The sequence below is a fragment of the Theropithecus gelada genome, chromosome X, assembly GCF_003255815.1.
Source record: "Theropithecus gelada isolate Dixy chromosome X, Tgel_1.0, whole genome shotgun sequence".
NCBI classification, from domain to species: Eukaryota; Metazoa; Chordata; class Mammalia; order Primates; family Cercopithecidae; genus Theropithecus; species Theropithecus gelada.
In genome coordinates this window covers 95,060,459-95,074,089 of record NC_037689.1, presented here as the reverse complement: position 1 = coordinate 95,074,089, position 13,631 = coordinate 95,060,459, and the positions used below count along the sequence as shown (strand labels likewise).

At 31.9% G+C, this 13,631-nt stretch overlaps 1 protein-coding gene across 5 annotated transcripts in view; it reads right to left on the bottom strand.

Moving 5' to 3' along the window:
• DIAPH2 (diaphanous related formin 2) overlaps positions 1 to 13,631 on the bottom strand; it is a 931,860-nt gene that overhangs the window by 681,703 nt on the left and 236,526 nt on the right. For all 5 annotated transcript variants that reach the window (XM_025372654.1, XM_025372652.1, XM_025372653.1 and 2 more), the window contains 4 exons: positions 10,670 to 10,780; positions 5,341 to 5,459; positions 3,304 to 3,420; positions 1,010 to 1,128 (listed from right to left, as the gene is read on the bottom strand). In XM_025372654.1, the coding sequence (XP_025228439.1) occupies positions 1,010 to 1,128; positions 3,304 to 3,420; positions 5,341 to 5,459; positions 10,670 to 10,780 (466 nt within the window). The remainder of the gene's footprint in view (positions 1 to 1,009; positions 1,129 to 3,303; positions 3,421 to 5,340; positions 5,460 to 10,669; positions 10,781 to 13,631) is intronic.

Sequence of the window (13,631 nt, the reverse complement as noted above, 5' to 3'; positions counted from 1 at the left end):
AAAAAAAAAAAAAAAAAAAAAAAAAAAAAAGACTGCTTAGCTATAAGGCTAGATAGCATAGCACACTTCACAATGGAAGGTTCAGATCATCCTTCAGAGGTTGTTCTGAAAAGTATCGCTAACTACCAGTCTAGGATGATATAAGGAGCAATCTAAGGAGATGAATATGATCACCTCAAATTCTTTCTAACTCTAAGGTCTATGAAAATATAAATTGATCCATTTGAGAGCCTTAGAAGGTCTCAAGTTATTGAAATGAGCCTGTATTTCTTTTCTAAAACTTGAGCATTAATAACATAACTATAATGAGACCCCACTGTATTTCTACAAGACCACTAAAGTACCAGTATAAAATGAAAAGATTTCAGAGTCGTGTTTCTAAATAGTAATGCATTCATCTATAATAATATAATGGGTTCTTGTGGGACACTAAGCTTAAAGTACCTCCAGGAGTGTTGGAACTTATTAAATACGTTAATATTTCTTTTTTTTTTTTTTTTTTTTTTGAGACAGAGTCTCGCTCTGTCATCCAGGCTGAAGTGCAGAGGCACGATCTCGGCTCACGCAAGCTCCGCCTTCCGGGTTCACGCCATTCTCCTGCCTCCGCCTCCGAGTAGCTGGGACTACAGGCGCCCGCCACCAGGCCTGGCTAATTTTTTTGTGTGTTTTTGTAGAGACGGTGTTTCACTGTGTTAGCCAGGATGGTCTCAATCTCTTAACCTCGTGATCCGCCCACCTCGGCCTCCCAAAGTGCTGGGATTACAGGCATGAGCCACCGTGTCCGGCCCCCTAAATAGGTTAATATTTCTAATCACACAGGCAGAACTCTCATGATCATTAAAATTAACAATTATAGCAATTGAGTGCCCACAGACACAATGATTTACCACATATGAATAGAAGTTCAGTAAGAACTGAAACTTCTTACTGAACTTCTTCACTTAAAAAGTGCTTATAATACAGAAGGCATACAACGCAATCAGAGGACAATGAGGATTATGATACGTACCTATCAGGTGAGTGAAATCGATGTCTAATCGTTGCCTGTACTTGAAGTCTGGATCCATACCACTGCAGTGTAGCACTATCTGTGAAACGCATTCCTCAATTATTTTATAATATTGTGGTCTGAAAAAGAGAGATAGTATTCATGAATGCCTTTCTATCCATGCAAATCAATTTTCTTTAGAAGACATTCAACGTATTAGAAGAACTAGGTCTTTTTCTGGAGTTGTTTTAAAAATCCTGCAGCCACTACACTTCCTCAGGACAGGTATGCCTAAGCTTAGGGATGGTCTGGCTGTTACAGTACCAAACCCATTGTGATGTAATCAACTACATCTAGTGACTTCATAATCTAGTTTGCAGGGATTCAAGCTTGTGTTCAAAGATACTTATCAACCTTTTCTATGTACCTATGCTATTTTTTCTAAAGTTAATAAAAACAAATGAGCTGTTAGTCCTACATTAATGGATACAGAAATGGTTCTACGCATCCACAGGTTCTCAATTTCAATAAGGGATGAGTTTCTTCTCATTACGTGGCAAGCAATGTGTTGAATTTACTACAGCACTTTTAGTCAAGATAGCTATAAAGGCTTACAAAACTGGACAGAGCCACTTATATTACAAGACTATCCAAGGATCTATTTATGCAACACATTTTAAAAGACCCATTTTATAAAAGCATACACACTTAATATGCATGGCTATTGCTTCAATTTGTTTAAAGTGTCAGAGGTTTTAAAATATATCCTAATTCTGTAATCTATCAAGGTAATTCTGGCCTTAAAAATGACCATTCACATACTGCAAAATTTTTTAAAAGGCACTTTTGCATTAAAATTTGGGTAAGATTTAGTATTTGTCAGAGGACAATAAATTTAACAGAGAAAAATCAGTAGTAAGAAGTATGACTATAGACAAATTACAATATAAACTTCCCTAAATACAGTGTGCTGATAACTAGCCAACCTACTAAAAGTTTGTAAATGAAGCCAAATAGACTCTAATTGCTCTTCCACGTCTTTAGTAATGGGTCTGGTCCCAAGAATAAGAATAAATAGTAATACATATTACACATCTGGGTTTTTTCAAGTCATCATCAGGTCTAGAGTAAATAATACTGGATTACAACCTCAGTCTAATCAATAAATAAGGAAAACACAGCTGTTCCCTTTCAAGCCAGGTTAATCATCCCTAAGTGGAATAAAATGCTTGTCACACTTCTGCCTCACATGGATGTTCTTAGGATGAAAAACATGCCATATAAGAATAACTTCTTACTTAGTTGCTGAGAAATGGATACTTTCACATAAATGATGTTCCCCAGCTAACTGAGTACCTGTGGGCACAGTACCCCTTTTAAATTTGTTAGAACTTAATTAAAAATACAATAATTTTTAACGTATTAGCAGCCTTGCTGTTTAAAAAACAGCACAAAATTTAGTATTTTAAACATTTTTTTGTCTCTGTCATGTCACAATGTCCATCAAATTATTGTACTGGTCTGAACTATAATAGTTTTCTATGCTGCTTTACAGCTATAATTTTTGTTGAGACTGTGCTGACCGCATGGTAGCTTTCCTTTTCCCTTTAATCAAGCAGGTTTTAAGAAATCAAAGAACCCAGGTTGTCAGAATTTCACACAAATTAGAGTATGAAGAACAACTAAGAGTCTCTTTGACAGTTAAATATAATATCATGGTCACCAGCCTGTGGATAATTTCAGTCACTCAGAAGCCTTTTCATAACTTTCTGGTTTTCCGATATATTCCCATTTAACTAGATTATAAAACTTTTAACTTTAGTGGTTATTATCATACTCATTTATTTTGAAGGATGATATTACTAGACATAAAATTGAAATATTAGCACTATTATTTTCTTAGATGTTAAGATCACATTTATTAGTAGATAAATACTGTAAAAAGAGAAATAACAGTAAAATCTTACTTAATATGCACAAGATAAAACCTTTAAAGTTCTACCCCAGAATCTTCAGTGCTTTTTCTGTGATATCACTATCTAGAAAAGAAAATTCATTGCAGGGCCAGTGCGGTCTGTTGGGTTCATTCCTACCAAAGTCCTATCACTGGAGTACCCATTTTTAAAAGTGCATCGCTCTCTTCTGGCCAAATTTTAAAAAATGAACACCTTTTAGAAAATGTTACCTAAAGGAATCAAACTGTTATCCCTCTGTGTATATATATGCATATATTGCATAGGCCCTACTACATTGTTCATTTTCCTTTAATACCCAATTCAAATTATAAATATAGTACTCTCAGAACTGCCTCTTACCTGATATAATAATCATTTCTGATGAGCAAAAAATGTTGTAGAATGGATAAGAAGTAATTTTCAGCAGCAGTGTCCTTCAGCATATTATACAGAAGATGGTAGACTTCATTCATATCAGTAGAAAGTAAAGGAAAAATATTAAAGATTCTTGATGGGAGTCTCATTCATAACAAAGGAGTTTAACTTTGTAAAACATCGACTTATAATCTTGCTTCCATTACTATTTCTAAACCTTCAACTCTATGATCCAGTACTTAAACATCTGCATAAAGTAATGATTCTATGGAATCATTTTGATCTTTTAACTAGAGAGACAGACCTCAAGAGCATGTCCGAGACCATCTGACTGCCAAAATCTTAATTGATCCGTTATACATATTTTAAAGTCCAGATTATAGCTGGTACCATTGGAACAGCAATGCTATCAGTGAAAATGGTCTCCTTTTGATCTTCCTGTAGTTGTGATAGAGGACCTATATTATTTATGCAAATCACTACTACTCTATTTTCACTGCCACATAAGATAGAAGGCAAACGAGCTGCTGTAAACTGCTAAAAGGTCACAAAATCAGTTTTATTTTATCCAGATGAAATACTTACTAAATCTGCAATTATTATTGTTTGCATTCATTTGTATTTCATTATTTGATAAAAAATGAAAAGTAGAGACAAGATATAAAGAGTGGCAGAAATTTAGATGCTTCTAGTAAACTAGAAATCAGATTTCCACAAATGGATCCATTTTTGTAATAAAAGTGAGGACCTGGAAAACCAAGGTAAAATAAAGATAAAAGACAAGATGTAATTTAATATCCTAAAATAACCTCAAATGTCAACATTTTCTCCAAAGTAGAATTAAGCATACGATGGCTTACTTCTTAGACCCTACATAAGAGTGTTGTGCTAAAGTCTCATGAGGTCCTTAAATGGCTACACAATGGATCCAAAAATAGCTTTATGGTGAAGTTTGATTATAAGAGAAATCTATGTAAAGCAAGATATTAATTGATATGAAAAACATTTAATATTATAGAAGCCACAGTAGACTGGCATCTCTAATGATGAATAAAAATTACTAGAAATTATTCCTTATAATAATAACATTGTTATTCATTGCACACACACTTATCCAATACCTATGTGTAAGACTTTCATAGGTGCATTGAAGGAAAAAAGATTAAACATAACATTTCTGCCCTCAATCTCACAGGGGCACAGAAGTGTACATAAATAAAATAGAACAAACAAGGTACTTTGGGTATTTCAAGGAGGGGAATATTACTTCCAGCTTTGGGGAGTGGGGGCGAGGAGCAGAAAAGGGAAGAAAACATTACTGAGAAAAAATCCAACTCAAAGGTCACTTTGGTTCTGACATGTTTCCCAACTTCACCAGAATCCATTAAGTAAGAAACATAACAGGTGTGAAACAAATGGCCAGCAATGCTATGACAACCATCTCTTAGATCTAAAATAATTTCATATAAAATTGTTGCCGTCGGAAGGTTATACGCTAGTTGTATTTGACTCAGATGCTTCTACCACATAGCTTTGCTATATTCAGATACTACTGCATCTAAACATTTTTGTTATTGTTAAGAAACACAAATATTTGAATACAAAATAAGATATTTATTTGAATTGCCTTGTATCTCTAAGTCACTGAAGCTTGATTTAATAAACTGAATAAGTATTTCACCTATAGTCACATACGAACGCAGTGAACTTTTCCCCCAAAAAATCCGTACATGTAAGATATATTACCTTATGCTATTCTTTATTCAAGACCACTGAGCAGAGTATACCTATAATACTGTGAGCCATTGTGCAGATTTCAATACACTCTGTGTAAATCATCAAGACAGCCTGACAATTCCTCAACATGAATCTCAAGGACAGCATTATAGTAAGGTTCTAATATAAATAAATGGATATAAATTGGGCTGACAGACAAGAACTCTAATAATGGTCCACAAAATTGCCCACAAATCCCTTTGTCACAATGCACACAAAATTGTTTTGTGGTTCGTCAAAGGATATTCCATTTCTGCTCGAATGTCATTGAGACGGTGTGATAATTCAGTTAGGTCATCTTCTTTGTTTTCATCAAATACTTTCAACTGAATATCAAGCTCATCATTCTCTTTTTCTTTTAGATCCTAATATATAAACATAAAACTTAACACATGAATAACAGTTTGACAACAGCATATTTAGGTAATAAAGGGCAGAACACAATTATTCATTTATAAACACAGAAGCAATTTCAAATATTGACGCGGGCACTTGGTTTTCTGAAAGTAAATGTAGCTGAATTTTTCTATTTCAAAATAAAAGGACCTCATTGCATTCACTTAATTTTTTTCCATGCCCTACATTTTGATTACTCACATTAAAAAATTAGCGATCAGTTCTACAACAGAAAAAAACTAACTGCTAACAACCTAAATTAAATGCTGTCGTTTTGACTAAACACACTAATCAAAGATTGCAAAAGAACTCATGCAGTCAGAACATTCACATATGCCTCTGGCAAAAAATGCAAATACAGATCAATTGTATTAACGAAGAACAAATGCAAGGATATATTCAAGCACAACAGTCCCAAGTATGGCGTGAAAAGATGTATAAACACATTTATTTTAAAAGATATTTTGTGATTTTAAAGCAAAAAGGCGTTTGGACTTTTTATTAAGCTGTACATCTAACCTCCTCCCCCACCTTATATTTTTGCTTAGCCTAATCACAAAATACCAACTTGGGCATAAAAGTTATGTTTTTGTAATACATTATAAGCACATGCATTACAAACCTCTGATAATTTTCATAATAATAGTATAAAAAATTTAGAAGCATGCCACACTAGAGATTGTTGGGCTCAATATATATCACCTGGAATATCTTTTAATATGTGTCCATTAAGTTGCAGCTTTCAAAACCCAAATCGATAATCACAACTGTGGATGCTCAAGGGTGATACCGAAAGTGGGACTAGGATGTTCAGAGCTGAGCTTGAACTCTAAAAGGAAATGCAAGCATGGTGTACTTCAAATTAGGTCGATAAAACAAAATGGGATACATTTCTTGTTTCTATCTTTATTCAATAGAACTATTATAGATATGTAATGGCTACTACTGAAGCCAAACAAATTTCAGCAATTTCTAGATGCTTTTTTTTCTAACACTCACATACATAATGATTTATTGAAAATTTACCTGCAGAGCATATGAAAATAATTGTTTCTACATAATTTCATATCAAACATAAGTAAATATATTTATGTTTGGTTTCCTTTTTAGTAATAACTTGCTTTAGCTCTAGTTTTCCAGTTTGAAATGGAATGAAGAAACTTATTAGAATGCAAAATTATCTAACGTTGCTGGATCATATTATCAGGTGATTTCTGAACGCTATTTAGAAAATTACATAAGCCAGACAAACCCAATACACTGGTCACTGCAGAAACAACCTGTCACACATTTTACAGTATGTCTTATTCTTGTCACCATATATTCTCTCTCAGAAATTAATCGTAAAACTTAAACACTTTCAAATATGTCAGAAAAACAGAAAAATTTAAGTACTGCCATTTAGCATAGAACGTTACAAAACATGAAAATCAGTCAGCATAATTAAAATATTTTCAGTGAAAATAACTGGTTAAATGTGCAATTTAGTTCTTTATTAGATCCAGACATTATTTATACTATATATAGTATATGAGCACATATAGCACAATATAAAATTTAGACATGTGTAACTGCAGTATTTTATAAATATTCTTTATTAATAACGCTCCAGGTCTATCAGAGTCAGTCCTCATTTAATGTCCTCAGTAGTTCTTGGAAACTGCAACTTGAAGCAAAAAATGTATAGCAAAACCAATTTTCTTTCCTCATCAATGTTATAATGAAAGGACATTATTCAAGGACCTACTGTATACAGTTTTGCTTCCAGGTGCAGTTCGCAAGATTCTATCAATGACATTAAATGAGAAGTTACTGTAAATATATATGCATATACACATACACATATATATGCTTATATTTATGAAACTTCCTTTCAGCCAAATGTCAAGCCTTGAAATATTCATAAATTCTTGATAAAATAAACATTTACTGAATAAAAATTTTTACATAGTACAAATAATAAATAATAAGATGGGTCTCCTATAAAAGTAAATGGAAATCTATCACGGAAGTTTTATGTTTTAAAATGTGAACTACCAAAAAGTTACTGAAATACATTGTAATTAATTATGTGAAACACTCTATGCTTGTTATTTTTTAAAAAGACATGCTGTATAGATCTAAAATTATTTTTTGCAGAATTCCTGACATATGTAATTTTCTATAACATAGTATACTTCAAAGGAAATCAAAGTCCATTGCCAGTACACTACTGATTAACAACCAACCAAAATTGAGTCTTTAAAACAGGAAAGAGTTTCTCAGACTTTTAAAGAGAGAAAAGTATGCCTACTGCCTACCAACACCATTTCTTACTATGTTTTTCCTTCACGTATCTGATTTAACTAATATTTTCTTAATTTATTTAAATAAAAGGCAAATGGGGAAAATTTCAGAAGAAGTCAATGTAAATTAAGTACAGAAAAAATCCTATTTTAAAACTCACTGTAGAGTTTGTAACAACTCATTTATTCTAAATTACTAAAGCAAATTTATCAGACATGAAATTTCCATGTAAATGAAATATAAACTATTTTTCAACATCAAAATTTAACTATAGGGATGACAGGAACCTTGAAAATAAATTTTTAAAGAATATAATTTATAAATTCGTTGTCTTGAAGATTCTGATAATTATTATGAAAAAAAGTTTCACTCTACTACAATGTTGATCTCAAGGATTACTGAAATACTAAGGACCAGTTTTTCCCAACTCATAATGATTCTAGATACATATAATTTTTCATCCATATACCAACAATTAATAATTAGCCCTAGTCACATCTAATTTGCTGCTTTGAATATACTGTATTCTAGAACATTAGGGAATTCTTGTTAGAACTGGATATAAAAAAAGAATAAATAGAAAAAAATGTAAGGATTTTTAAGGCTCATCTATGACCATATTATTAAGCTTCACTGCATATATAAAGGATATGTAATGTTACTATAAATTCCAGTGGTTTAAATTTAAATATTTAGTTCATTAGCAGGTTAATTAGATAGTAGTCGACATGTGGGGTATGTAGTATATGTTAACCCATGACCACTCTGTCCTGCTCCCAAGTTGTGATAAACTAAAACAACAGCAGTGAAATCTACAGTTCTAAATAAATTATCTCTAATCTTCTCAAGGTCTATCTGCCCGAATACTGATTCTACTCTTGTATATGCGATCCCAGCACTTTGGGAGGCTGGGGTGGATCATTTGAGGCCAGGAGTTGAAGACCAACCTGGCCAACACAGCAAAACCCTGTCTCTATAAAAAAATATAAAACTTAGGCCAGGTGCAGTGGCTCCCATCTGTAATTCCAGCACTTTGGTAGGCCGAATATAAATTTTACCACAAAAATATGTACAACTATTTTGTATCCATAATTAAAAATATTTTTAATTTAAAAAAAAGAACATATAAATTAAGAAGCACACAGTACCACAAAAAGTTTTATATAGGGCTATATGGCCAATGGAAAAGTGTAGCTTAGAAACACTGACACATAATCTTAGCTGTCTGTGTAACCAAATGAATAACATGAGGCCACTGAGCCCAGCAGAGATTAATGTACCCAGACAAAAGTGCAAAAGGTTAAGGACAAGGGCTACAATACCATACCGTTTCTGAAAAATGAGGACTAAAATAAATTAAAATGAGAGTCACAATTCTCTTGACTAGCCATTCAGTAGTATAAAGCAGAAAGTGAATGTTCAATTATAAATAGAGGGGAATGAAAGACAGAAAAGTAAGAGCAACAACTATGGCAGAAAACGTGGCATATTAGTAAATGAGTAGAGTATGCTACAGAGCCCTTGCAGCCAGCAAGTCTTCAAAGACGCTACCATAAAGAGAGAACCAGCCCAGTAAAAACAAGCATGGAAACAGACAAGAAGGAAATTCAAAAGCAAACTACCATCAAGACTTTATAAGATTATCTTTAGCTACCTAAGGCTACAGGCTTTAGATGAAAAGAAAATTAGTGAAAAAAAAAAAAAAAACAAGAATAATCATATGTCACACTAACTGTAATTGGTGAATGTGCCTAAGTTAACTGCACACTGAATCTCTAGATGGGTCACTTAAAATGTTGCTTTGATTCTCTGCATCCAATGCCTTGGTTTTAGGTGCCAAGAATGAAAGAACCACTTCAGGTGGGATTGACATAGAAATTTCCAAAACCAGGTGGACCCTATCATACATTTTATTAAAATGGGTTTAACAGGTCCAACCACACCACTTATTATGATGGGTTTCAACTACTTTCAGTTAAAAGTAACCCACCATATGTTACAAATTTATGCTACATACTGATTCCTCACCAGGAAATGTCCCCAATTTGGGTATTTCTGGTAAACTAGGTCATACACATGGGCACACACACGCACATTCAATGACATTTGTTGTTGTTGTTGTTTTTCTCTCCTCAGTGCTTTTTCCCCACTTCCTTACTTTTACTTCTTGTCTCTCAGGTATATTCTGAGTAGCTTAAAGACACTAGCGTAATTTTACCTGTCTTGAACAATGCCATAGTCTTCAATAGTCACTCTTCAGTTAATATACTTAATAAAATATAAAACCACAGCAGTTGTATTTGTATTTATAAAAATAAGTGTGCTCATTTAAGATTCAGCATATAAAGTCGTTTCAAAAATGTTTTTAACACTGTCATAATTACAGCAAATATTCACACTCAATTTAAGAAACAAAATTGTTTTTGATTGGAAAAGTTCCTATAGCCTTGTAACAAGAGGAACATTCTTAAGCAATGTGTCTGGCATATACTAATCAAAACTCTATGCATGCTTATCCTGAATACCAATGAAATCAATCTAAGTTATCAAAGAGGAAAGCAGAAAATTTTAAATGAAAATTGAAACTGCAAAAAAAAAAAAAGTCTCATGTTTTCAATATTCAAAATTCAAAGAAAAGAAGTTCCCTCTTGACTTGAGGAAAACAACAAAAAACAAAAACACATCGCTTCTGGGCACATTATTAGCTGAATTCGGAATCGTCATTTGTATGTAGAGAACGCTATTACTGGAATACAAAAAAGCTTACAAAATGTCTAATGCTTTACAAAACAAAATAGCAAAGCACATTTATTTACTCTGCTTCAAGTACTTTTGTGGAAGTGAAAAAAATATTAAAATTCATCAGCATAATAAACGTATACATTCAACTTACTGGTAACATTGTTTTTAGTCCTGAACGGAGAAATTCATTCCTTAAATGTATTCGAAAATCAAGCTCATAAGGAGAAGTGACAAGGGCATTTATAAACTGCATGCAGGCCACCTGCAATTAGAAAGCAAATTTTGTTTTAAAAAACACATTAAATAAATTAATGAAATAATGCATTAAGATAATATATTCACTAAAGGCATACACACATAACGATAAAATAAGAAAAGCAAATATTTCTAGAAGTATGATTATGACTTTAATTATAAACAACAAAATTAATGACAAATTATCTAATGTCCAAAACAATTCTAACAAAGATGTCATGACCAAGTATGTTGTGCTTTTAAAAAGAATATGAAGAAATATTAAACTCCCTCTGAAAAACCCAAATTGCAAAAGCGGGCAGATAGAGCCCTTTGAAAAGATCACAAAATGTATCTTTCATGTCCAGCTGTCCTCACAGTACACTTGGCCTCAATTCTACAGGGTTATAAACACTTCTAAAATAAATTAAAGTTATAAAAGTACCCTAATATTAAACAGGGAACACTGATAACTTAGATAAATTATTACATTGATTTACATTCTCTCCATCCTCTTAATGGGATGATTTGTACAAAATATATAAAGTATTAAAATATGTAATTAAGATGGATTAACTTACTAGGTATGAAAAAAATAATAGAAGTGAATTAAGATCAACTAGAAGGCACTGGGACACTAATACTAATGCACACTTCATAATAAAGCATATGTAAGAGCTTGTTTTCAAGTAAAGTATTTGATTAAATATATTGATACTGAAAAATGAGTTTTGCTTTTCTTACCTTCTGATTTTGAGATTCCCTATTATAAAAAGGAATTTATTTGCTGGTAATTTTAATCTAGAAGGGAATCAACAAAATGCTAAGTGCCAGGTATTCCATAAATTATTCCTAAGTAGCATTTTTGGAAAATGCTGCTCAAATCTAAGGTAACTGGCTAATTGTTTAACTGAAAAGATGTCATTTAAATGTATTATTTTTTATTTTTAAAGAATGCAATGAGTAGAAGAGTGCTCAAAGGGCAAACTACAAGGGGAATCTTTGGAAAAAACAGATTATATAAGGATACTTCTATACTATATATAGAAGCACACATAAATAAATTAATGGTTAGCATGGGAAAAATATATTATGAAAAGACAAATATTTCAAATGTATTTTGACTTGACATCTACAGATCTATTATGATAGAGTTATTTTTTCCAAAATAGGGAGAAGAGATTAAAAGGTATGTTTTACTCTTGAATCTATATCTTATATATTTAAGTTGCTTTTTGGGAGATTAGCCCATCTGCCCCACATCTACATTCAAAAATCAAAAGTTACATGGTTTAAAAGGGCTGATTAAGGTTGTTTCTAACATGATCAGATATCTGAATGATACAACAATATATTCTAATTTCTATGAACGTTCAAATATCAAGATAAAACACTTAGAAAACTGACTAAATATTTGCCATAGATTTGGCTTTAACTTTAAAGACATACCAGATAAGTTATAATGAAGCTTATGCTTTAATAGATCACTTAACCTTCCTATTTACAATAGGAAATCATGTTAATCTTTATGTAGTTTTGATAGGCTAGGCTATATATTTGCATACTGTACATGTCCACGGTTATATTGTCATTGTATTTGCTTGAATGACTCTTGTTATGTTACAACTATGACACGATCAAACAAGCCAAAGTACATGTCCAATCCAAAATTAATAGACAGAAAAGTTGCCATCTGTTAGGATTGTTTTTGCCAGAAGAAATTCTAGCTTAATGGCTTGTATTAATACCCTACAAGTAAAGAGAACATTTCTGTAAGAAGCAAGTTAATGAGTCCTGCAATTGTATATTTATACAAATAAAAGTATTTAGATCAGGAGACAATAAAGATAATAAAAGTCAATAAAATTAATGAATGTATCAATATAACTTTAATAATATGTTTCAATGATATTAAATACTCACTTTATATATAATATTTGAACCTATAGTTTAATATGAAAACAAAGACGTTCCATCCATTGACTATAGTATATAATAATTAGGACATAATGTGAAGTCAGTTTTAAAAAGGTAAAGGTACTGGCTTAACAATGTACCATTTATTATATATCATATTCTAATAGATATTTAATTAATTACAAATAACATAAGATGAATAGACATGCTATCATGTCATTTTCCAACATAAGCTGATAAAGTAATACTCTTTTACAGAAATATGTATATTGTAATATGAATGTGGAAAACAAAAAAGTCACCTAAATTTTTGCTATTCCTTTATGCCATTACACAAATGCTGCCCTTTTCAGAGAATGGGAACATTATCTCAAATCCAAAACTGAAATAATTGTCACTATTTACAAATACAAAATTAAATTTAAATTAGCTTAAAGGCCAGAATATATTACTACTTAATTATAAACATGACAACCCCATTGTGTGTATCCTGAATTCATAGCTAAATATAAAATCTCAAACTATCATCATCATCATTATTATTATTAGTTATCACACAATGTATTAGGTCCTTTACATAATTCACCATCTAATCTCATCTTCATAAAAACCACACAAGGTTAGCATTACTGTTATTCTTATTTTACAGATGATGACGCTGAGGCTCAAAGCAGATAGAATAACTTATATAAGGCCACACAGCAAGGAGGAAACTCATGATTATAAATGATATCACTTTACTACAAATATAATGTCCAGCACATTCCAAAGGTCTCATAAACTCCATTCATAGATTCTCACAACAAAAGATTTTAAGGATGGGTAAGATGATAAAATGTAATTGGTACAACATGCTTAATATACTGGGGATATGTAGCTTTAAAACTATAGGTTAATCAGAAAAACATACAATAATATAAACAATAGGTTGTCTAGTATACATAGTGGCTATCATAATATAT